This window comes from Pogona vitticeps, chromosome 2 (assembly GCF_051106095.1).
Source record: "Pogona vitticeps strain Pit_001003342236 chromosome 2, PviZW2.1, whole genome shotgun sequence".
Classification (NCBI taxonomy): domain Eukaryota; kingdom Metazoa; phylum Chordata; class Lepidosauria; order Squamata; family Agamidae; genus Pogona; species Pogona vitticeps.
This window is the reverse complement of record NC_135784.1, coordinates 188,935,527-188,961,194: the sequence shown is the minus strand read 5'-3', so window position 1 is coordinate 188,961,194 and position 25,668 is coordinate 188,935,527. Positions and strand designations below refer to the sequence as shown.

The window sequence follows — 25,668 nt, the reverse complement described above, 5'->3', positions numbered from 1 at the left end:
GATGTAAAAAAAACGAGACAAAGATAAATCATTTGAGAACTTTTTCCACCTTTAACGAGACCTATGAACTGTACAACTCAGTTGAACAACAAACTGAAATTTTTTAGGTGGAGGGAAGTAAAAATAAAAACTGAACTTTTTATATCCACTGTAAAGGTTACTGTATATAAATAAGGGGAAATTTTATGCTCTCCAAAACTGTTCATCAGTAAAAGATGGCATATAATTGAAGAGTAAGGCAAACTTTCCAAAAATTGAGACTGATAGGCTGCCCATAACTAATGAAATCAAACAGCTGATACGGTATGCCAAACAATATGAAATATAACATGTCATGCAAAAGACTCAATATCTCTTTTTAATCTCTTTTGTCTGTGTTGCCAAACAGTCTCATTTAATTACATCCTGTGTTTTATAGGCTATTTTAATTCAAAAAGTTAATTTTTGGTCTTCTGTATGGTGGCAATTGACATTCTGGCTGCTAATAATACATTGATTTATATGATCTGACTAGACATGTACTCTGATGTGAATAGATGTTCACATAAATTTTCAAGCTCAGTTACACTCAAAATAAATGATAGCCAGTAATCTCATAAATTTACTGAAGTATTTTGATTAGATAGCATTTAAGTGCTAAAAGATTCTAGTTACTATACTATAAATCATTGGTTTCTCTAGCACATTGCCAACATTTAGAAATTTTTAAATTTTATATCCTCCATAACCTTACAAGTATCTCAGGACCAAAATAATGGTGACAGAACTACTTGTAAAACAGAATATCTGTAAATACAGTGGAGTCTGGCATTACAACATTAATCCGTTCCAGCGAAATCGCTGTAGAATAAAAACATCGTAATGCGGAAATAAAAAGCCCATTGAAATGCATTAAAACCCGTTTAATGCGTTCCAATGGGCTGGAAACTCACCGTCCAGCGAAGATCCTCCATAGGGCGGCCATTTTCGGTGCCTGTGCAGCGAGGAATCCGTCCCAGAAAACAACAGGGAGCCATTTTATTTACCCGCCGGCCATTTTGAAACCGCCGATCACCTGGAGGAAAATCGTCGTGTTGTGAAGAATCGGTTCCCGAAGCAAGGAACCAATCATTGCAAAGCGAAAAAACCCATTCAGACCATCGTTTTGCAATCACAAAAAGATCATCGTAATGTGGTTTTGTCGTAATGCGGGGCAATCGTAAAGCAAGGCACCACTGTATGGCCTTCTTGGTAAAAGTTCACTTTTTGTTTCTGTCTTAGAGAGTCTAGGGATGATTTGTGGAACATAAATTAAGGGAAATGAAGATCCACTGGTGTCATCTAATCCCCTATTAGAGCAGCAGTATTCCTGTTTGGACGTGTTTTGTTTCTGTTTACAGTATATCATTTGTAATCATTCCAGTGTAATAGTTCTTTAAAATTGGATTGATAACAGCTAAAATCCTATTCTTAATTATGCCAGTGGAAGAAAAATGATGTAACTTTTAGCAGCAAATTGCCACTACAGTATTTAATAAGTCCTTGTTTGGATTCTTTATCGGGTACCAACTAGATAATACGGCAAACAATCAGGAATCCAAGCAGGGACTCATTAATTGGCGGCAAGTTTGCTGCTGCAAGTTATGTTATTTCCTTCTGCTAGCATAGCTAGGCAACAATATTTTGTCTCGTAGTGTTTCATATTTTAAGAATTGGTAGGTTTATCCAAACCTAATTAATAACATACATTTTATATTTGGGCAGTGGTTGAACAAATTTTCTTCCTTTTCTTACATTCATGTTGATACTTCCATTCATATGGATACATTTTATTCCCTTTAAAAAAGTGTATCGGGCGTTCAACCTCAGCAGTAAAATATACTCATTTATGTATACTAATTTTAAAATGTGAATTGTTTTTTAATGGTTGGATCAAGCACTTGGTGTGCCCTTCACTTTGGAAAATAACATTATTTGCTTGTGTTCCTAAACAGCTGTGTGCTTTCCCGTGTTCTGGGAAGTGAGAATATATAATTTAGTAGGAAATGGATGTTAGGATAGCCAGTGTGGTACACTGACAGATTAAGACTCAAGAGACATGGGTTTAAATCCCAACTCAGCTATGGAAACTCCCTGGGAGGTAGCACTGACAAAATCACTCTTTACATATCTCACATACCTTGAAAACCCTATCCAGGCCATTGTAAATATTGTGACTTGATGGTGCAAATGAAACTTTTAAAATCACTTTAAACAAATGTATATATCTACAAGTGCATTACAGTTAATTTTTTAACCTCTTCCATTCTTTCTTGTTTCCCCATCCAGTGCAAAACAGCTGGTTCGTGGAGAGCCTAATGTCTCTTACATCTGCTCTCGGTACTATAGGGCACCAGAGTTGATCTTTGGCGCCACGGATTATACCTCCAGTATAGGTATATATTTGTTCCTTTCTAAAGACTGTGTCCGATGTGATCAAAATTCTGTGTTAGAGAAAAAAGCTGACTTATTTGAAATACTTCTTTAAAAAGAGCATACTTATTTCAGTCATTTAGAATGACAGACCAGTCAGCCTGACATCAATCCCAAGAAAAATTCTGGAGCAAGTTACAAAGTGGTCATTCTTTGAGCACCTTGAAAACAATGCATTGATAACTGAAACCAACACAGATTTGTCAAGAACAAACCCTGCCAGACAGATCTTACCTGATTAGATGGTAATCTCCCTGGTAGTTGGTGAGAATGCTGTAGACATAATAAATCTTGACTTTAGCAAAACCTTTGACAAGGTGCTTCATGATATTCTGATAATCAAGCTATCTAGGTGTGGGCTGGATAGATCAACTGTTGGGTAGATCCACAGTTGATTAGAGAATCATACTCTGAGAGTGCTTAACAGTAGCTCGTTCTCAAACTGGGAGGAGGTAACAAATGAGCTGCCACAAGTCTCAGTCTTGGGCCTAATGCTCTTCAACATTTTTATTAAATAACTTTGCTGAGGAGATGCAAGGAATGCTTATCGAATTTGTGGATGACACAAAATTGGGCGAAATAGCTAATGCTCTGAAAGACAGCAACAGAATTCAAAAATATCTTGATAGGATTGAGCAATGGGCTGAAAACAAGAGTATGACATTTAACAGAGGTATATGCAAAATTTCACAGAGATAAATGTAAAGTTCTACACCTAGGGAAAAAAACAAACATAGTTACAGAATGAAGAATACTTGGCTCAGCAATATTGCAGGTGAGAAGGATCATGGAATTGTTGTAGATCACAAGCAGAATAAGCCAAGAGTGTGATGTGGCTGCAAAAAATGTTAAATGCCATTTAAAGCTACATTAACAGAAGTATAGTCTCCAGATCATGTGAAGTACTAGTTCTCTTCTGTGTGGCAATTGTTAAGGCTCATCTTGAGTACTGTACTGTGTTTTTGTTGAAAATAACATAAGACCCTGACCATGGCGTTATTTAAATACGTTGCTAGTATGTGAAAATAGCCTCTTGATGAAACTGCTGTTTGAGTTGTGAGTGTAGTCTGCAAGCATATAGACCTGATTGACTGATATGAAAAACTTATTAAAACTGTGAAAATAAAGATGTGGAGAATTTATTTGGAACAAGTAGGAAAAAGGAAAAGATAAGACTCCACATAAACAAGAGCAGACCCATACCATGAATACACATACAGACAGCAAACACACATAATAGAATCACTGTGGTCATTAACAGTACTACTATTATTACTGCAAAGTATTATTTTTGTATATACTTTTGCTGTGTTACTTTGAACGTGAGATATTTTCATGCAAGTTCCAGTTTTTGTGTGGACTGATTATTGGTGTTAAGTCTATGTTACTGTTTCTCTTAAGGTGGTGTATGAACTTTCCTCATATGCAAGGATGCCCGTGGTCAAAGCAGTGAGGGGCACCTGAACCTGGTGTGGCAAAATGACTCCTCTGTTCAAATCTCAGGCCACCATTGCTTCTTAAGAGAGAAAATGAGAGAAAATGTTCCCCACTTTTCTGTGTAGTGAAAATAAATATGTGTGATTCTATATAATCTTCAACATACTCACTTAATACGAACTTTTCTTCTCTCCCAGATGTTTGGTCAGCAGGTTGTGTATTGGCAGAATTATTACTAGGACAACCAATTTTCCCGGGTGACAGTGGTGTAGATCAGTTGGTGGAAATAATCAAGGTATGGCATTTTTAATTATTTGGTCATCATTATAAAGCATGACAGCAGTAATAATTATTGTAATGATATTTTTGTTTGACTTTTATCTAGATTCTACCTCATAAATAAATATAACTATGATACTGAGATTTCTTTTGTAATGTTCAATTGTCTTGGGAGGTGGTCAAAAGGACTGGGGATATACTGTTTTTGATTTTCCAAAGGAGATGAAACTTACCTTCCCAGCACTGTGTCTGTATTAATAGTTATGAATGGTTGGAGTCAAGGCTTCTTTCTGTTGTGGTTGAGGGAGAAATCATTGAAACTGTATTTGGAGAAGATGTTTCAGTCAGTTGAGAAGCTGTCTGACCCTGGATGTTGTAGAAGGCCAGTAAATGTGTACATGTAGTTCTGAATCTTTATTAGCAGCACTGGTTACCAGACTATTTCTAGTCCACATTCAAAGTGTTTTTTTTAAAGAAGTCTTAATGGTTTAACATTATCTGAATGTCTACCTTCATGATGTGAACCTGTCACCATATTTAATTAGTTTCATAAATTAAATAGAGAGCTGCCTGCTCCTCCTCCTTTGGAGTTTTCAGCATAAAAAAGAGAAAGGAGAGGGGGAAGAGAGGGAGAGGTGAATGTGGGCAAATGCAGTTCTGTGTACATAAACCTTGCCTATTGTTGAAAGTGAGGATTGAAGAGTAAGAAAGTAACATAATGCTCTCATTGTAAAAGGCATTTTTAAAATACATGTCAGTTGTTTGAAGGGATGGCAGAACTACAGACTAAATTTTTTTCATAATCATTTTGATTTGGCCTATCCATTAAACGGTCCAGGTTGCCAACTATACTTTATAGACAGTGGATGATGGGAGTTGTTGTCTAGACCAGAACACCTGTAGCATTCCATTATGACCTGCATCGCTCTAGATTCCCCCATCTAATGCCCCCCATTTAGAATAGCACTCAATTTTCTTGGCACATTATTATTATTATTATTATTATTATTATTATTATTATTATTATTATTATTATTATTATTATTATTATTATTATTATTATTATCATCATCATCATCATCATCATCATCATCATCATCATCATCATCATCATCATTAGTATTAGTATTAGTATTATTAGTATTATTAGTATTATTAAAATATTTTACTCCACTTTTGCCCTTGAAAAGGACCCACAGCAGCTTACAACAATGAAAGACAATAACAAAGCTGAAAACAATGAGTACATAACGGTAGTTAACATCATCCTACGAACAGTGGGAGACATCCAATAAGTTCAAAGTGTTAGCTGCATAGTAATACAGCATCACACTGCACAAGCGATGATCTGATGAAGAAAACACACCCTCTGCTTACCAACAGTAGTTTTTGCACAGTTAGTGGATTACTGTTTTGATCAGATTTTCCACTTAACAGAAGCTCACTAAACCTTTGGCTTTGCCAGCCAGATAGCCTGCGGAATATGATTACTTATGCAGCTATCAATTATTTTATTAATCTGACCCTAAAAGTAATTGTAAATAGCAAAATTTTAGGTAGCCTGACATTCATTGTTCATTACTTGTAGCTTCCTTTTAAGCTTTGGAAGAGAGTGGGATCTCTCACATGCCTTCCAACATGGAGTTTATAGATGTTTCCAGCAAGCATTCTTATTCATTTCATTTATGGCCTTTCTCCTGAGAAATAGCATTCAAGACCACTTGCAAGTACAATTAAAACCCTAACTCTGATATTGATCCTATTAAAATCAGTGTAATGCTCAATGAACGTTTTTAAAAGGGAAGCACTGAGAGGTGAAAATGGTTACAAATCTCAGGCCCATTGTATTATCTGGGAAAAAAACTAGAGAAAGTTCTCTTCCCCCATTCCTATCAACGCATGGATACAAGGTTTCCTCTAAGGTGCACAGCTGTGTGCACACACACATGACTCCACCTCCCTCCATTCAGCTTTCCTCCTACTACTCAGAGCGATCATTTTCAGCCTGTTTGGTTCCAGTCATGAGGGAGCCCACATTTTCAGGGGCAGAGTCATGTGAGAGAAAGGTGGAGGGTATGTTGCATGGATAGCCTCCAGAGGGCCTGTTCTGAAGATCTTCTGAAGATCTTAACATTATACAGATTCAACAACTTGGGTTGGATCCAGAAAGTACACTTTGACCAACCTTTAAGATAAAGGATAAGCCCCGGAAAATAATGGAGCCATGTAATTTCGAGAAATATCAAAGGGCCAGGGCCAGCTATGATTCTGTGCCTGGAAGGGAGAACTGAAGAAACAGGTGACAGGTTCACATCAGGATATTCATTCCACAGTGACAGTATAGCATCAGATGTTGGTGCTTGCTCTGTGAATGATGTTTCATCTGTGAATCAGTCATCACAGATGTCACAAACAGGACCTTCATTCTCCTTAGAGGACAGTATTTTTCCATATAGTTGGTTTACACATAAGAGTCACCCCCTGAAATGGAAAAAGAGGAATGCTTGAGGAATGTACTATGTGGCAATAAAATTAGATCTTTCCAGAGCAGCACTTAAGTAATTTAGTACACAATGTAATTTAGATAAGTTAGGCATCTTTTAAGTGACCTATATAATGTTAATTATAGTGTGTATTTCAACCTGCTTTTAATTTAGTATGTTTTTGTTTCTCTAGAGCACAGTATTGAATGTAAACAGTGATGCAGTTGCAAATTTGACCATCCGGGTTTTTTGTTTTTCTGGGTGTGTGTGTTTCTTTTTGGTTGTGTCTTTACATTACTGGTCAGTTTCTATCCCATGGCTGAAGAATTTGCGCTTTCTCAAAAAAATCCAGATACAGTGGTGCCTCGCTAGACGATGATAATCTGTTTCACTGAAATCGCGAAATCATTGTCTAGCAAAAAGCAAATAGTCATCTAGCGAAAATCAGTTTGCAAAGCAGGAACCAAACATTGTCTAGCGAAATTCCCCCATAGGAATCACTGTTTTGCGAATCGCTATAGCGATCGCAAAAAGTCAATGTCTCGCGAAAAAACTGTCATGCGGGCTAACTGTCTAGCAAGGCACCACTGTATTTCAATTGGTACATGAAAATCTAGATGCATAGCTTTCTAAATTTGAAGTCTGGATTAGGAATGTGAACAGTGAAATTTTCTATTTTTTTCATTTGGGGTTGTTTTGAAGGATGTCTCTTGTGGTTTTGTATATTTTTTGTTATCTGTACTAGTCCTTTCTTTCTACATGAGAGAAAAGGCCTCCTTCAGATTTCCCATTCCTGTTTTTCGGTACTGCAAAAAGCAGTAAAGAACTGCACCAAAAAAAAGGCAAGGCAACAGAGAATCAGTCTACTCCAAGAAAAAAGAGATGTCCCAGGCTTTGTGTAATCATGAGCAACAGCTGCGCCCACAACCCAGTGGTGCACTAAGCCCACCCACCTTGTCTACGTGTTCCCCCCCAGACGCAAACAAAGTGGTCTCCTAAAAACCCTACAAAATACACACCTGCAGTGGAATAAATACACAGTATGATAAACAAATAACAGTTCTTCTTCGTGGTCTCTGTGAATGCACACAATTGGGTTGTTCTGCGCCTGTGCAGGACCTCTCAGAAGTTTCTATAGCTTAAAGATAATTGATTTTTATCTTTATTATCTTATTCTATAGCTTAAAGATATTTGATTATCCCCCGTAGAGCGCATGCTCCACCCTCCCAAAGTCCCCTCAGTTCCTTTTAGCCCAGTTGGTTAAAGAATCATGGGATAAGCCCCCTTTACCATTACAAATTTTGAGACGCATCGAGAATCATTATAAAACCCATGGTCCCGATACAGCTTTTCTCTTTAAACATCCCGCACCAATCATAGTAGAAGCTAATCAATCAAGAGCATGGAACAAAACATCGGTAGCCCCTACTAATGGAGAAGGCAGAAAACGTGACATCTTAGGGAGACGCCTGTACTCTCGTACGTCCTTTCTTATGAGGGTTGCCAATTACCAGGCCGCAGTGGGTGCATACCACAGACAATTATGGAATAAGATTCTACCCATTCTTCAAGCCATGCCTGACGCTTCCAAAACTGAAGCCCTAAATATCCATGCCAAGGCCACAACCCTAGCTAAGCAACAGAGACTGTCTTTATGTCATACTGCAGATTCCACGTATAAGGCTATACCATGCTTGGCTGAGATAGGCGGGTATCTCTGACAATGCCAGATCACAAATTTAAGACCTTCCATTTGATGGAGCTAGTCTCTTCAATGCAAAAACTGATGAAGGGATGGATAATCTTCATATAAACTCCAAAAAACTGCACATTCATATTCCACCCAACAGCAGCCTTACTGTTATCAGCACCCTCAATTTTGCAGACAACCATTCTTCCAACAGCCCTTTCAGTCCTACCAACATCCATACCGAATGTACAAGCCACCAGTCTCTGGTCGATCATACTCCGGCCCAGCAACATCCTCAACACCTACCTTCCGTCCTCAACAACAACAGACACATTGACAACCCTTTCGATGCCCACAAAAAAAGGGGTAAGCAATATTCATAGACCTTTTCCATCTTCTTTTCAAACTAGACTACATCCTTTCCTCAACTCCTGGCGTTGAATTACTAATGACCAGTGGGTTCTTTCTATTATCCAAAACGGTTATTTTATTGAATTTAAACGTACTCCACCTTCTGGCACCATTAGGACCACTCCGTATTCATTGGCTCTTCGACAAGAAATTTCCCTTCTCCTCCAAAAACAAGCTATATACATAGTCCCTCCTTCTGCCCTCCATGAAGGATTTTATTCAAGATATTGTACAGTATTGAAATGACTCTGCCCTATTCTTGACTTTCGAAATATCAATAGGTTCATTCAACCTAAACACTTCAGAATGCTGATGCTCGGCACTATTATCCCTCTCCTTTCACAGGGGGATTGGTTTGTTGTCATCGACCTTCAAGATGCGTACTTTCACATCTCTATCCATCCGCATCACCACAAATTCCTCCGATTCTGATTCAACAACATCTCATACCAATTCTGTTCCCTCCCATTCGGTCTCTCTACGGCACTGAGGACCTTCACCAAATGTGTGACACCAGTCATCGCCTATCTCCGTTTTCAGTATCACCATATTTCCTTATATTGACGACTGGCTGATAGTTGCCAATTCCTATCACGAAGCTGTCACAGCCACCCAATTCACTCTTGATACTCTTTGAGACCTTGGACTCAAGGTGAATTTTGCCATATCCCATCTCGAACCGTCACAGACCACCACTTATATCGGAGCATACTTCGATTCCCTACAAGCCAGAGCCTTTCTTCCTCAGGAGAGGATCATCAAACTAATAAGAGCAATAAAACCTTTTCGATCTCTAGCCTCGGTATCAGCATATCAAACCCAATACTTTCTCGGGGCTCATGGCTTCCACAACCAAGCACTAAGACCTCGATACTTAGCAGAACGCCTTCTCCCACCTAGATCTACTCGAGTCACTTATCATAGCCAGGAAAGACAGTTGAGGGGCCTAACGCCGAGAGAGGTCTGAAAAGAAAGAACAAGAAATCGGGGCTTCTTGGCAGTGGCCCCTCGATTTTGGAACAGTTTGCCACCGGAGTTTCACCTGGCACCCTCGCTGGGTGTTTAAAGAGCCAATTAAAGACCTGGCTCTTTAAGCAGGCCTTCCCTCCTATCAATACAGTGGTGCCTCGCTTAGCGAGCGCACCGTACAACGACGAATCCGTATAGCGATCCCCTTTTTCGGGATCGCTATACGGAGCACCCAATCGCCGCACCTCGCTTTGCGACGATTGGGTGTCCGGCGCCCATTTTGGAGCCGCCGATCAGCTGATCGGCGGCTCCAAAATGGGCGCCGGAGGACCCGAAATGGCCCCGCGCTGTGTTTTCGCGCCCTCGCCTCGCTTGCCAAGGGCGCGAAAACGCCGCACGGGGCCATTTCGGGTCCGTTTTGAAGCCGCAAAACAGCTGTTTTGCGGCTTCAAAACGACCCGAAATGGCCCCCCGTGGCGTTTTCGCACCCTCGGCAAGCGAGGGGAGGGCGCGAAAATGGCTGCCCGGGGCCAGGAAACTTCTCTAAGTGGGAAGTTTAGGGCCAATTTGGAACGCATTAAATGAAGTTTAATGCGTTCCAGTGGCTTTTTACTTCCCGCTTAGCGAAGATTTCGTATAGCGAAGGTTAATCCGGAACGGATTAACCTCGCTATACGGGGCACCACTGTACTTGATTTTTCTTTTTATTTAGTTTTCTTTATTTCTTTCCATCTTAACCAATGTTAATCTTGTTAATTTAAATTGTTGTTTTAACTGTATATGTATATTTGTTTTATGAATGATTTTATGTAAGCTGGCCTGAGTAGACTTTGTCTAGAAGGTGTAGGATAAAAATCTAATAATAAATAAATAAAAATATCCAATATGCTCGGCTGAAAATGAGGTCCCTCTAGTCATGGTATCTGTCACTTTTCCATCCCATGACAGACCTCCCATCCAAACATCTCACAGTAACTTACAAGCTTGCCCATCAGCTCACCTGGTGGACATTTCTTCCACATCTACTCATTGGAAGACCTTTTCTACCACTTCAGCTCACAATACAAGTCACCACCAATGCCAGCCCGTTGGGCTGGGGGGCACATTGTCGACATCACAGAATCCATGGTCTGTGGACAAGACAAGAACAGTTATTACACATAAACCGCCTCGAACATTTAGCAGTCATCAAGGCCTTTCGCGCCTTTTTACCAATCATTGCAGGGCAAGCTGTACAGCTAGCTACAGACAATAAAACAGCCCTTTATTAGGTGAACAAACAGGGAGGCATACACTCCCTCTCATTACTATACCTGGATGTCAAGCTCTAGGAGTGGTGTTACCTACACCACATTTTCCCAGTAGCAGTACACGTCTCCACTGATGACAGTTTGCTTGCAGACCATCTCAGTCACCTCAGCACACAAACACACGAGTGGTCATTGGACAACAAAGTTTTCAATCTCCTCTGCCACCGGTGGGGTGTCCCTTCCATCGATGCCTTCACCTCCGAGACCAATGCCAAGTGTCACCGATATTGCTTCTGTGCCGGTACCAGCATGAACTCACTTGGAGATGCCTTTATGATAGATTGGACCAACAAATTCTTGTACCTCTTCCCTCCGATACCACTCATTCAACGGACCATCCTTCAGCTTCGTCAATTTCGCTCAAATGCCATACTTCTTGCCCTGTGGTGGCCACGATAGCCATGGTTCACCCACCTGAGGTCTGTGTTAACAGACGTCTTCTGTCTCCCCTCGGTACCCAATCTTCTCACCCAGGACAATGGGAAAGTTTACCATCCAGACATAGAGTCTCTGAACCTGAAAGCGTGGAGAATACTGCCGCCATAAGAGACACACTTGATTGAGCTTGAATACCTTCAACCCAACTCCTATATTGGAATAAATGGAAGGTTTTCCTATCTTTTGCCAACTCCCACAACTTACCTGCAACCTCTGTTTCTTTGAAGACTGTACTTACCTTTGTCCTTCATCTCTTTCATCTCAGACTGTCTCATTCTACCCTGAAGGTTTATATCTCTGCTATTGTGGCACACCAGCTGCTTCATTCCGATTCTGCTAAGCTTTTTTCCCACCCAACTTTGAAAAAATTCCTCAAGGGACTCCACAATATTTGCCCAACATGTCAACGTCCTCTTCCACAGTGTCCTTGCAAGTTGTCCTCAGTGCTCTTACTTGACCGCCCTTTGAACCAATGGCTACCGGCAATTTTAAATTACTTTCTCTGAAGAAATCATTCCTCATAGCAATAACATCTACTAAACATGATAGTGATCTTCCTGCCCTCAGATCTGACCCACCTTTCCTCCAGTTTCACCCAGAGTCACCCTTTATCTTGATGTATCATTTTACCTAAAGTTGTCTCTGATTTTCATCTTAATCAACCGCTGATATTACCTACTCTATTCCCTTCTTCTACACCACTTGAGCGCATGCTCCACATGCTTGATATAAAACGCGCTTTGGCCTTCTACATTGATAGGACTAAATCATTTAGAAAATCACCATGACTTTTTCTATGTTTCCATGGCCGTCATAAAGGTGCTGCAGCTTCACTTCATACTATCTCTCCATGGATTATTCAGACTATCTCACTCGCATATGAATTAACAGGGAAAACGCCGCCTGAACATTTGAAGGTCCACTCTACTAGAGTGCTGTCCACCTCTACTGCGCTTCACCATGGAGTTCAGCTTCCTCACATCTGCCGTGCAGCTACATGGTCTAATCCATCGACCTGTGTGAGAGCAAAAAATGATGCTGCTTTTGGCAGAGGTGTTTTGACTTCTCTTCTACCGTGACGTCCACTATTCAGTAAGTCAGCTTGCCAGTCACCCAATTGTGTGCATTCACAGAGACCATGAAGAAGAGAGAGAGGTTACCTACCCATAACCATGGTTCTTCTGGTGGTCCTCTGTGAATCCACACATCCCACCCATCCTCCCCTCTGTCCGTCATGTTGTCTTTTTAAGTAGATCTTTGACAGCGGCAGACACTTTCAGGAACTGAGGGAACTTTGGGTGGGCGGAGCATACAATCCATGGGGGAACGTCCCACTAATCAATTATCTTTAAGCTCTAGAAACTTCCGAGAGGTTGTGTGCAGGCGCAGAACAACCCAATTGTGTGGATTCATAGAGGACCATTAGAAGAATCATGGTTACAGGTAGGTAACCTCTCTTTTTTAAAAAAATCAATCCAAAAGGGTAAATGCCACCCCATAGACAGAAAAGAAAATAGAAAAAAAACCCTCATACAGCCCCTTCTCCCAAACAATCAAAGCCCCAACCAGCCAAGATTACTGGAATATATTGAGATTTTTCTGTTCTGTATCATTTGATGTCTACTCTTTTCTTCAGAGAAGAAATCAGGACGGGGAAAATAATGTGAAGGAGACACACTGCTACAGGCAGACTGCTGGCCTTCAGCAGAAATAAACCAAAGAAAAAGGTAGAACCCATCCACAGACAGACAGACAGACAGACAGACAGACAGACAGACACACACACACACACACACACACACAGAGAGAGAGAGAGATATCAAGAAAAAGGGCAAAAAATGAAAGGATCCAAGATGAGAGAGAGCACAACAGGAATTGAGCATGGAGAGGACAAAAAACTAAGCCCACAACAATCCTGAAGCAAAGAGCAGTCTAGGACCTTTTACAAATTCAGAATTGCCATTCCTCCCACTACCCCTGTACAGGTTGATTGACTGCTGACAATCCTTGTGATGTTATTGGATGAAAAATTTATGAGCTGATTAGACAAAAAGGGCCACAAAAGTATCAGAAACCTTTCTGTGCCAGTCTTTAATAAACATGAAGAAATTCACATTTATAGGTTCTCTTTTGGTACCCACCACAAGAACATGAATCATACATAGGCTTTCATTTAGACATGAAAGACCTATTCTTAGTTATGCATCTATATTTCTTGAGCAGTAAGTATGTTTTATGTTGAAGATCATGGGTATAATGCCAGTTGTATAGCAAGATGTTAATAATATGTCTTCCTGGTTTCTAGGTCCTTGGAACCCCTACAAGAGAGCAAATTAGAGAAATGAATCCAAACTACACTGAATTTAAATTTCCTCAGATTAAGGCACATCCATGGACTAAGGTGAGTGTGTTTGAAATAATGATGGATATGGTGGAGGGATATCTTCAGTACCAAGGACTACACGTTAATGACTCAGTGACCTTACATACTGTTAGTGGGTTATTTATCCATTCTCTTGATAATAGTTTTATCACTGCAACTAGAAGATACTTCATGGAGAGTGGAGTGCCTGCTTGCCCTCAGATCTACAACCCTCTCTGTCCGGTGCTAATCCGTCCCAGGGGTTCACCCAAATGGAGCCAGTTTACAGTGGACACAATGAACTGCAGATGGGATATGAGAGGAGAAATCAGTACATGTATGTCTGTGGAGGTGAATGTGTCTTCTTCTCGTACAGAAATTATTTCTTTCCTGAATCACTTCCCCAAATACCAAGGGTACTTGGATTATTGCCTAAAGCACAGCAACTGAGAAGGGAGATATTGGTCTGCTTAGAAGAAAACAAAAATTATTTTGGAGGAAGGAGAATGTGGCAACATGATCAGTAATTCCAAAATATTGAGCATCTCTTGAGAATGGGCAAGTTGGAAATCCTTAGATGGGATTAGTTAAACACTCTGTCTTAAGTTAAGGAGCAGGTGGTGGGCTGGAAGCTTGAACAAGGAACATTTTGCACATTTTGTTGCAGGTCCCAGTTGTTTAATGGTAATTAGGAATGTTTTGTCCCATAGCAAAGAAATGAAATAAGTGACTATCCACATAGTTCATGTTTTGTGTAAGTTCTTTGAAAGTCTGTATCAGAATGGGCAACATGTGATTCCCGCCACCTGATTTTTGTACACAATTTTATTCCACTAAAAATTAATTGGAGACATAAGAAAAGTCCAGAAACGTAGATCTCCTTTAAAACAAAATGCACCCCCACTACCATACCTTGTTACGCTTTCACAAATTTGGAAGTGGAGTTTAACCACTCCCATCTGCCTTTTGGGGATGATGGTGAGCTGTCTGCAGTGGGCCTCAGTGAGGGAGACCCACCGAGCCTGTATATCCTCCTCTGAAAAAAGCAAGGCAGTCCCTGAAGTATTTTGAAGCTAATTTGTTTCTCTTAACAGGAAACAGTAGAATTTGTAAGTGTAAATGGGACTGAACTGAGAGAAATCTCTTAATATAAGGTTTTGGGTTATTTGGTGAGGTACCCAAGGCAAAAGAACTGTATATAATTTTTCTCATGTTCCATGCAATATAGGCACTATTACGGTAGCATCCATCTCACCTTATTTGTTTATACTCAAAACTTGTATGTTATTTTTGATTCAGATGATTCTAAGAACAGCTTTTACAGCATTTTGCAGTGATACAATACAATGCAAACACCCCCCAGGCCCCCATGCTCAGGAGTTTGAGCAAGAATAATTTGCTTCCCCTTAAGCTCAGTCAAATAACGCAGTCTTCTGATGGGAAAGGAGAGATACAACCTCTTTTCATAGATTCTATGATTTACAGTTCTCCCTGTGTTGCTGATGGATAGGGAGAATGTCTTTTTCCTCTTAGCATGTTCTTCAAATGTATCTTTGAGCTTTCCCAGTGGCCCTAAGTGGGATGGGATGACACACATGGAGTGTGCATTCCTTCAGTTACGCTGTTCGAGGGCATTTGGCAATTAGAGCCACTTTTTCTTTGCAAAAGGTACATAGAGTAGTGCTGCTCTAGAGTTGTATTCCTTCAGCTGTAATGGACACTTGGGAGTCACTGCATCAGGTCTACATCATGATGTGAAAGGAATCTGCAGTAGGCTGTGCTAGATGGAAGTAGCAGCAGTCATTTGTCATGTCTGATTGCTCACACTCATTGTTTCTGTTTCCACTGTCACTGAGAGTGCAGATAGGCCTTAGTACTACCATTGTAGTCCTTGAACAGGCAGTTCTCACACAGCCAATTTACCAAAAAAGAAAGTTTGGGAGGTTAACGGAAGGACTTATTGTGTTGATCCCGACCAATGTGGAGCCTAAGGCTGGTCAGCCGGTAGTCCACAATCAATAGCATTAGCAGAAAGGGTGCTGCTGAAGTTTGTCAAGAAGCCGTGCAACAAAATTATCTTTAGGTTCAGGAGACCTAAATAACTATAAGCAAGGGGGAAGGACTTATAATTCAAAAACTTATAATTCAAAAACTTCTCCAAACTCAGGTTTATAGTATCAGATCTAAAAGATAAAAGAAACTCTGATTTCTGTGGCTGCTGGGCTCTTACAGGAAGGATTGAGTGAAAATAATGCCTCAGCTTACATTTTTTTCCTGCAACATTAAGTTTCCTCAGGATGCATTGTGCTTGGAAGTTTATAGTGCTGCCTGTGTTCCTATGGCAAACCACTTTATGGTTTACAATTTTTTTGCATTACGTAACATCCCATAGAACGCATTAAATTCCTAAACCGAGGTACTACTGTAGCTGTATTACTAGCTGTCTTAATAAGGCTGAGAATAATATTGCACAGTTACTGCTACCCTATGTTATTTAATCCATGTGATTTCCATAAAACTCTGTTGTGTCCCCAATGTTACGTATGCGTGGTTAGCGAAGGAGACAGGCATGCATTTCAAACATGAAGGAAATGATGGTAACTGGAAGATTCAATCATTAAGGAGTGTGTGGAATTTCCTGTTTTGATAGGTCCACATTTACAATGAAATAATTTTTAAGACTAAGTGAAACTGCTTGCAATTGCTTTTTATCACTTTTGGCTGATGAACTGGTCACACCCTGCCTTCTTTAATAATAATAAATAAGGGACAATCATCCAATACATTTACATGAGAAAATCTTAGAAAATTATTTTGAAGGCCCAGGTATAGAATGCTATGGCCTGCCTACTGGTGAAAGTGAAGAAAACACCTAGCAGGCCCCTGTCAATTTTATCTTCGAAACACTAAATTGTTCAGAGTCTTACCTTCACATACAGTCATGTGAAAAAGAAAGTATACCCTCTTTGAATTCTATGGATTTATATATCAGGACATCATAAAAATAATCTGGTCCTTAGCAGGTCTGAAAATTATTAGATAAATACTACCTCAGATGAACAGCAACACATGACATATTACACTGTGTCTTTATTTTACAAAAATAAAGCCAAAAGAGGGGAGCCGTGTGTGAAAAATTAAGTACACCTTATGATTCAGTAGTTTGTAGAACCATCTTTAGCAGCAATAACTTGAAGTAATCGTTTTCTGTATAACATTATCAGTTTCTCACATCAATGTAAAGGGATTTTTGCCCTCTCTTCTTTGCAACATTGCTTCAGTTCATTTAGGTTAGTGGGCGTTTGTTTATATACAGTTTCCTGAAAGTTTCACCACAGCATTTCAATCAGGTTGAGATCTGGACTTTGACTAGGCCATTGCAACAGCCATTCTGTTGTACATTTGCTGGTGCGCTTGGGATCATTGTCCTGTTGCATGACTCCATTTTGGCCAAGCATTAGCTGTTGGACAGATGGCCCCACATTTCACCCTAGAATACTTTGGTATACACAGGAGTTCATGGATGACTTAATGACTGCAAGGTGCCCAGATCCTGTGGCTGCAAAACAAGTCCAAATTATCACCCCTCCACCACTGTGCTTGACAGTTGGTGTGAGGTGTTTGTATTGATATGCTGTGTTTGGTTTTTGCCAAAAAAATTCAACTTTGTTCTAGTCTATCCAGAGAACATTGTTCCAGAAGCCTTGTGATTTGTCCAGATGCAACTTTGCAAACAGAAGCCATGCTGCCATGTTCTTTTTAGAGAGAAGGTTTTTTTCCTCCTTTTTTCTCCTGGTATTGTCATGAACTTCAACATTTAACATGCTAACTGAGGCCTGTAGAGCCTGAGATGTAATTCTTGGGTTTTCTGCAGTTTCTCTGAGCAGTGCACAGTCTAACCTTGGGTGAATTTGCTTGGATGTCCACTGCTGGGAAGATTGGCAACTGTCATGAATTTTCCACATGTGAATAATCTTTCTCACTGTAGAATGATGAACTTTACATTGTTTGGAAGTGGCCTTATAACTATTCCCAGATTGATGGGGAACAACAATTGCTTCTCTATGATCATTGCTGATATGTTTCCTCCTTAGCATTGTATTGACACACACCTGAATGTTCCAGACCAGCAAACTGCTAAAACTTCAGCTTTTATAGAGGTGGGCCTACTTGTTGATGAGCAATTACTCAAGGGTATTTGGTTAGTAGCACCTGGCTGCTGCTTAGCCTCTTAATTCCTATGAAAGCAGTAAGGATGTACAGTGGTGCCTCGCTTAGCGATGTTAATCCGTTCCGGAAAAAACGTTGCTAAGCGATTTAATCGCTAAGCGATTTTTAAAAGCCCATAGAAATGCATTAAAACTTGTTTAATGCGTTCCTATGGGCTTTAAAACTAACCTTATGCAAAGATCCTCCATTGCGGCAGCCATTTTTTGTGCCTCTAAAGCGAGGCAACACAGCGGGTGGCCTTTTTTTTCTGGCGGCCATTTTGGAGCCACCGATCAGCTGGCCAAAAATGGGGGCTTTGTAGTGATCACTTCCCTGCGAACATTGCAAAGCGATTTTTCCCCATAGGGGCCATTGCTAAGCGATCGCTCTGGCGATGGCCAAAACCCCATTGCTAAGCGATTTCATCGCTCAACAGAGCGATCACTAAGTGAGGCACCACTGTACTTAGTTTTTCACACATGGTTTCTCCGTTTTGGCTTTATTTTTTGTAAAATACATCATGACACAGTGTAATACGTCATGTTGTTTATCTGAGGCTGTATGTATCTAATTTTCAGACCTTCTAAGGACCAGATGATTTATATTATGTCCTGATGCCTAAAACCATAAAATTTAAACACTCTCTATTTTCTTTTTCACATGACTGTATGTGGGGGTGGAGGCTTGGTCAATCTTCCCTGCCCCCCATGGCTGAAATGTTGTTGTTTTGCATAGGCAGTTGAAATTAGAATAGGCCCATTACATCAATGTGGATTTCATGAGTCAGCTCCTTCATACATTCCATTGACTCAGTGGGCCTACTCTGTTTGTGACTGAACGATGCTAAGAAATAAAGTTTCAGCCAATATGTAAGATAATGGTATATTCATAGTATAATGCCATTTATTGTATTCATGCACTATAGGGAACATTTGCTGTGAGTCCTCTTAGGTATGTTTCTTTCTCCCTCAACCCTCATCTGGGAGAGGACACAAAATGATTCTCCTTGCTACCAGAAGAATTAGATAGTCTACAGTAATAGTAATGCAGCTTAAACGTTGCCAGGAGGCAATGGCCACAGCAATAGAATTGTCGCAGTTTCAGTTCCAAATCCTTTTGTACTCCTTTGTTTTTTCAGCAACAAGTTGGAAAAAGCCAACCTCCCAAATTGAGTCTTGCAGTAAATTAAATAATTGTTGTTTAAATCATCCCAGGAAGCTTTTTTGCAAAGATTCTGGAACTCATAGGCACATGTTTATAGGAGCCTTCAGGAACTGCTGGGCACTAGTTTGAGTGTGAGGGCAAGGATGACATAAACTGGCTGGAGTTTTTGTCTTTTAACCCACAAGACATAACATTCTTCAAGTAGAGTACTGTGGTGCTAAAAATGTAAAATATTAATCCAAAGAGAGTGTCACTGGAAGCAGAGAGAAACGTGGAAAATGTATGCCTTGCTTGAATTGGAATGATTTTTTTTTAAAATCTGAACTCAACTGGTGTGTCTGAACTAGGAAGGTCAAACAGATTATATTTTAAGTTTATCCTTGGGTTCAGAATTCTACTGCAAGAACAATCCCTAAGGCTTTTTGCATGTATTGCCTCTGCTCTTGTCCACTGTAGCGCCCCTGCTGAAGATAATTGGAATTTCAAGAGTTTCTGTTTCCCCAACTTGATTTTAAGAGTGTATGACTTTCTAATTTGATGTCCACGTGGACAGAAGTGCTCTGGATGCTCCCAGACATTCTGGACCTATTTTCTCAAAGTTTAGTGTGCCATCAGAATCAGCAGGGGCCTGGGCATGGAAAGATAGTGATTGATAGGCCTGTCTTACAGAACCAAGCATCAGTAAGACTATTTCTAGATGAAAGCTCACCAAATGTACCTGTGTTAATGTTAAGATATTAATGTGATGGTGCCAGCAAGAACACAAGCCAGACTTTCGTGTTCATGGACTTTCTTTAGCAGTCATCTTCAGACATAAATATTCTATTAGATTATGTCTAAAGGCCGATCTGTTCCAGCATACTTTCTTTACAGAAGCTAAGTATGGTTTGTTTGTTTAAAATAGTTCTTCATCCTTGTCTGTGTGAATCACACTTTGACTTTATTCTGCGCTTGCACAGTGGTCCCCAGAACCTTCTAGAGCCTTGTGATACCAGGAAACTCCACCCTCACTTCTCCACAGCTACCTTCCCTCAATTCCCTCTTTTCCACCAGCGAGACAACATTGAGGGAGCTACTGGACCTTCTTTTTCCTTGTTTGTAAATTTTCCCATCTCTGTTTTCCTTGTTTTTTTAAAAAAGAAATTAGTATAATTTGTTGGTTAGTTTTGTTGGTAGCCAAATATTTGCAGTTGCTCATTTATGGCACCCATGGGTCATTCAAGTTCTGCAAGGCTTGCCCTAACAAAATTCTTTTCTCAGTTGGACACTCATTGTGCCTGTATTGTGCAAGTCCACAATGAGTTTGTGGTCTCCCTACACCAGGAGCGGTGATGGAAAGTTGCTTCAATGACCAAGAGGTTTATCCAGAGACCCTTCAATGGAGATATATGGCAAGAAGGTGGTATCCTCGGCCCCTCCATATTTTATATATCCCCCATCTTTTTGTGGCCATTTATCAATGGTGCATCCCACATATGTGGCAGTCAATCAAGATGTGCTCAGAATTGGCTGCTTCTCAAGCCCGACCTGGTGGGAGTCAACTTCAGTGGGATCAATGCCGGCTAGCTGCCAGATCACCCCATCATCCATGACCACTCCCAGTTGATACCAACAGGTCAATCATAAGAGCATGGCCCAGAAGTCCCCTTCTGCTTGAGAAAGGGTTGATACCAAGAGGCTCACCTTGACACTGGGATGTCTCGATGCCAAGACAGCATTGGGGATGATGACTATCAGTCTTAAGGATCTCCAAACTGCAGTGGAGTTGCATCTGTCTATTTTATTCCTGTCACGCTCATTGGACCTTTCAGGCCTTACATTCTCCAAGCTTGCAAGGCCTTGCATTCTTTGGACATGTGACAAACCCTAGCATTTTATGTTTCCTGGGCTAAACCTTTTCAGCAAACAGTCAGGCTTGTTATGTGCTACCAAGATACCAGGCAGGGTCAGCCTATCTTTGCACAATAGTTACTGAAAGGGATAGTGGGTGCTATTATGTTGAGTACCAGTTAGCTGCTACCTGAATCTATTTGTGGGTATTCTGCTAGAGCACTAGTTGCCTCCATGACGTTCCTGAGAGGTGTTCACCTGCCTAACATCTGTAGAGCGGCCACACAGTTGCAGTCTCTCATGTTTGTGAAGCGCTACAAGCTGGGCCAAATTGGATGTCTCCTTTGATAGAGCACTGTTCGATCTCACCTGGCATGACTACTTTCATTCCAGTGAGTGAGCTAGTTAGTTACCAAGCATGTGATTCACAGAAACCGCAACAAAGGAGGACAGATTACTAACCTGTAATTTCAGTTCTGCAAGTGGCCATCTGAATTAACATCTCCCCCCATCTCCCCTTTGTCCATCATGCACACATCTTTAGTGGCAGATGGTGGCGACCTGAGGGAGGGCAGCTGTAGCGTATGCTTCGTTGGGAGAGAAGGTAGACTTTCTTGATATCGCAAAGCTCTAGATCACCTGGGGTACCCAAGGCTGGGAATAACTGGTATAGACATTTTTGAGGATTGTTGTGCAAGTGCAGAATAAATGCAGCATGTGAATTCATTCAAAGAATTACAGTTACAGGTAAGTAACCTGCCTTTATACTTTGCCTTTCTTGTCAAGAGGGGCTTACAGTAAAACAAACAAACAATATCAACAACTCAAAACCAGTAAATTGTTAAAGTATTTTAAAAGAATTAAACGTATATCAAATTAAAAACTAGTCAATAAAAATAGGTTAAAACTGTTCTAAAATGCATTTTTTAAAAAGAAGAAAAACACCACGATCTGTTTTAAAGAACCTCAGTTTTTAAAAATACAGTAATCAGTTACTAAGAAAAAGTATGCCTAAAGAGGAATGATTTTGCCTGCTTGCAGGACAAGTGGCTATGGGATTTTCACGGGTAGTATATTAGAGCAAGAGACCTCTTCTCTTGTTTTTTCCAAGAAGCTAGTATAACGAAGCATATTTTCTTTGTAGTGGTAGTAAGCCATTGTGGGTTGTTTTTTTAAAAAAAAAACACTCAAGCTACTTTATTCCATTTAATACTGTTTTAAAGTTGTCCTACATCTTGTGGTAGTGAATTTATGGTTAAATATCATGCTGTGTGACAGTATTACCAGTTACCTGTCATGAATCTCCCAATGTTCAGCTTCATTGGCTAGCCCCAGTTCAAGATGAGAGAGGAAAGAAAACTCCCTATCCACTTCCTATGTTTGATGCATCATTATATGCCCTTTTATATCTCACTTGCATTTTCCAACCTAAAAGTCTCCAGATATTGTAATTGTACCTCATTGATGAGTTGAATCAGCCTTTGATAATTTTGGTTACTGAACATTTTGCAGGTGACAGGTGTATGCAGAGTTTAAATAAACACACTTGTGGAGAGGCAGTTCCATCAACATATTCCTTATAAACGTAGGCAGAGCTGTCAGAATATTGTGTAGTGGAATTGAATTGCAGTGAGGTGATTCTAGATTCATGTGGGTTCCTGATTTGTTCACTGGCAATGAAAACAAGGCACCAGCTCCTGCTCAGCATCTACTCAGTCAGGGGAAACTGGACATTAATTGGGTCTACCTATAGGAAGGCAGTCTTCTCCTTACAAAAGGAGAAAGTGCCTCTGGAGACCATGCTCCCAACAGCCACTGGGAACGATTCTCAAAGAATGGGACTTAAAGACATATTTGGAGCAAGACCAGAAACAACACTCGGTATCTGACCTTGAACATTAAACTCTCTTTAGAGAGCAGGTAGGAAAATAAGCTTAGTGGCCAGTTTCAGTTGGAAACAAAATTTGGATCAGGATTCAGCAGTGTAGTATTTTGTGAGAGTTTGCTTGTATTGTCAGCTCCACCTGCTGGGCTCATTGTGGAACACATGTTAGAAACATTCAAAATCTTTCTGCAGGATATTTAGTAAGGCTATAGTTCAGATTAGAGTTTAAATTAAAGAATTAAAATTTAACAATTACGTGTAAAGAACCAGAACACCAGTTAACTGTAATGCTTGGCTGGTATAATTTCACACAGTCTGCTAGAACTGAGTAAAAAATGTTATATCTCTGTTCCAGTCTCCAAATATTTCCAACAACCAGGTTTTTTAAAGTCTACACGGAATTTTAGAAGATATTGGTACATACTGTCAAGTCACTTCCAGTTTACAACAGCCAGGGTCCAGTTACTGGCAACCCTGTTCAGGTCTTGCAAATTAAAACCTGTGTCTTCCTTTATCGAGTCCCATATTTGGTTTTCCTCTCCCCCCCCCGCTGGCTTCAATTTTTCCTAGAGTTATTGTCTTTCCTAATTTTCTCATAATGTGCCCAAAGTACAACACCCTCAGCTTAGTCTTTTTAAGCATTCCGTAGCATCTGTAAAACAACAACATATTTCAAATGAATTGTTTCCCTCAGTTCAATCACTTGATCTTTTAGTGGGAGTTCAGGCTTGATTTGAATTATTTAAAAATAGAAACTGAAATATATTTCAAACCAAATGAAAGAAAAGAGGGTGTATGGAAAAGAAAGGAGGGGGGAGGAAAGAGAAAAGGGGGGAAATCTAATCACAGCCTAGGCATATATATTAATGTTAGCTGAATGTATGTCCAGGGTTGATATCATTTTGGAGTTCACATTGATAACATATGAATGTGTGTGTGTATACATTTCTATGCCAACTTTCTTCCAGTTAAGGGACCCAAGACAATTCACCAGCTGTGAAATCAAGAAGAAATGGAAAACACAGTAAATTATGACATTAAAACAACTAAACATTTTCAGTATTAATTAGTTAAATTTATTTATTTATTTAAAACATTTTACTCTGCTTTTCTCCTTGAAAGAACCAAAGGTGGCTTACATCATTAAAAAGACAATGATTAAATTATTAAAAACATCTTTAAAACACATTAAAACAAACATAAAATTATAATAATATCCAGCACACAAGATTTAAAAAACAATTGTTGGGAGCCTGTCTGAAAAAGCTGGTTTTCACCTGCTGGTGAAAAGACAAGAAGAAACCATTGTCTCCCAGGGAAGGGGATTCCACAACCTGGGAACCACAGAGAAAGCCCTTTCTTCTTGTGGGACTCAGAGAAGAGCCTCTCCTGGAATTTTTAAGAGCCGAGAAGGTGTATACAATAAGATACAGTAATTCAGATAGCCTGGACCCAAACTGTACAGTACTTTGAAGATCATAACTAGAAGGAGAATTTCTATGACATTTTATATTTTCTCTGCCACCCATAAGCATGGCCTTTCTTACCTGATTACTCATACATGTATTCAAACCCACCCATAAGGTTAAACATAGGTTGTGGGGGGGGGGGAAATGACATGTCATAGAAATCCCCTCCCTAGTCATAACCAATACTTTGGATTAGGCCTAGAAATGGAGCAGCAGCCAATGGAATTGCTGTAGCAGGAAAGTAATATATTCCTTGTAACTGGCATTGGTCAGCATCCTGGGTTCAGTATTTGAACCACTTGAAGTTCCCAGACCATTTTGAAAGGCTGCCCCACATAGAGTGTGTTACAGTGACCTAAGCAGGATGTAACTAAGGCATAGTGCACTAGTTTTTATTGTGCAAATGCACCCCTGGCCACTGCTGAGACCTGAGCATTCAGTCTCAGGGATGAATCCAGGGGTACACCTCAAGATGTGAGCCTGAGTTGTCAAGGAGAATATAATCCCATCACAGGTTGAATTCATATTCCCTGATCTGCCTTATAATTGACAAGATTTGCTCAGAGTTTTCCACCATTGTTGCTCTTCTTTCACCATCACTAACTTCCTGGTAAACCAGGGGGCTTCTTTGGCTCCACTCTGGGCTGTGTTTATCCTTCCAGCCTGGAAATGCAAGTCTTTTGATAATAGTAAGAGCTAGTAAAACCTAGCTGTGCTGACCACCAGTGAAATTCCAAACTTCAGGAATATACAGTGGTGCCTCGCTTAGCGATCGCTCTGTCGAGCGATGAAATCACTTTGCAATGAACTTTTGGCCATCGCTGGAGCGATCGCTTAGCGATGTCCTCTATGGCTAAAATTCGCTTTGCGATGATCGTGGGGGAGTGATCATGGCAAAGCAAACTTTTTTAAATAGCTGATCGGCGGTTCCAAAATGGCCACCGCAAAAAGTGGCCGCCGCTGTTTTGCCTCGCTGTAGAGGCACCCAAAATGGCCGCTGCTATGGAGGAATTGCGCTTTAAGGTAAGTTTTTAGCCCATAGGAACATATTAAATGCGTTTTAATACATTCCTGTTGGCTTCTTAAAATCGCTTAGCGATTAAATCACTTAGCGATGTTTTTTCCGGAATGGATTAACATCGCTAAGTGAGGCACCACTGTAGTTTAAAAATATCTATAGATGCAAAGGATTTTTCATAAGAGGGCCACCACTGGACATTCTGACAGCATGTTTCTCAAAGAACATTTAGCTGAAGTGGCCAATTTCTTTCTAAAAAAGG

General features: G+C 40.3%; 1 protein-coding gene across 8 annotated transcripts in view; it reads left to right on the top strand.

Annotated features, from left to right (window-relative positions):
* GSK3B (glycogen synthase kinase 3 beta) overlaps positions 1 to 25,668 on the top strand; it is a 140,850-nt gene that overhangs the window by 75,435 nt on the left and 39,747 nt on the right. For all 8 annotated transcript variants that reach the window (XM_072991696.2, XM_072991700.2, XM_078386731.1 and 5 more), the window contains exons 6-8: positions 2,308 to 2,414; positions 4,086 to 4,183; positions 13,775 to 13,870. In XM_072991696.2, the coding sequence (XP_072847797.1) occupies positions 2,308 to 2,414; positions 4,086 to 4,183; positions 13,775 to 13,870 (301 nt within the window). The remainder of the gene's footprint in view (positions 1 to 2,307; positions 2,415 to 4,085; positions 4,184 to 13,774; positions 13,871 to 25,668) is intronic.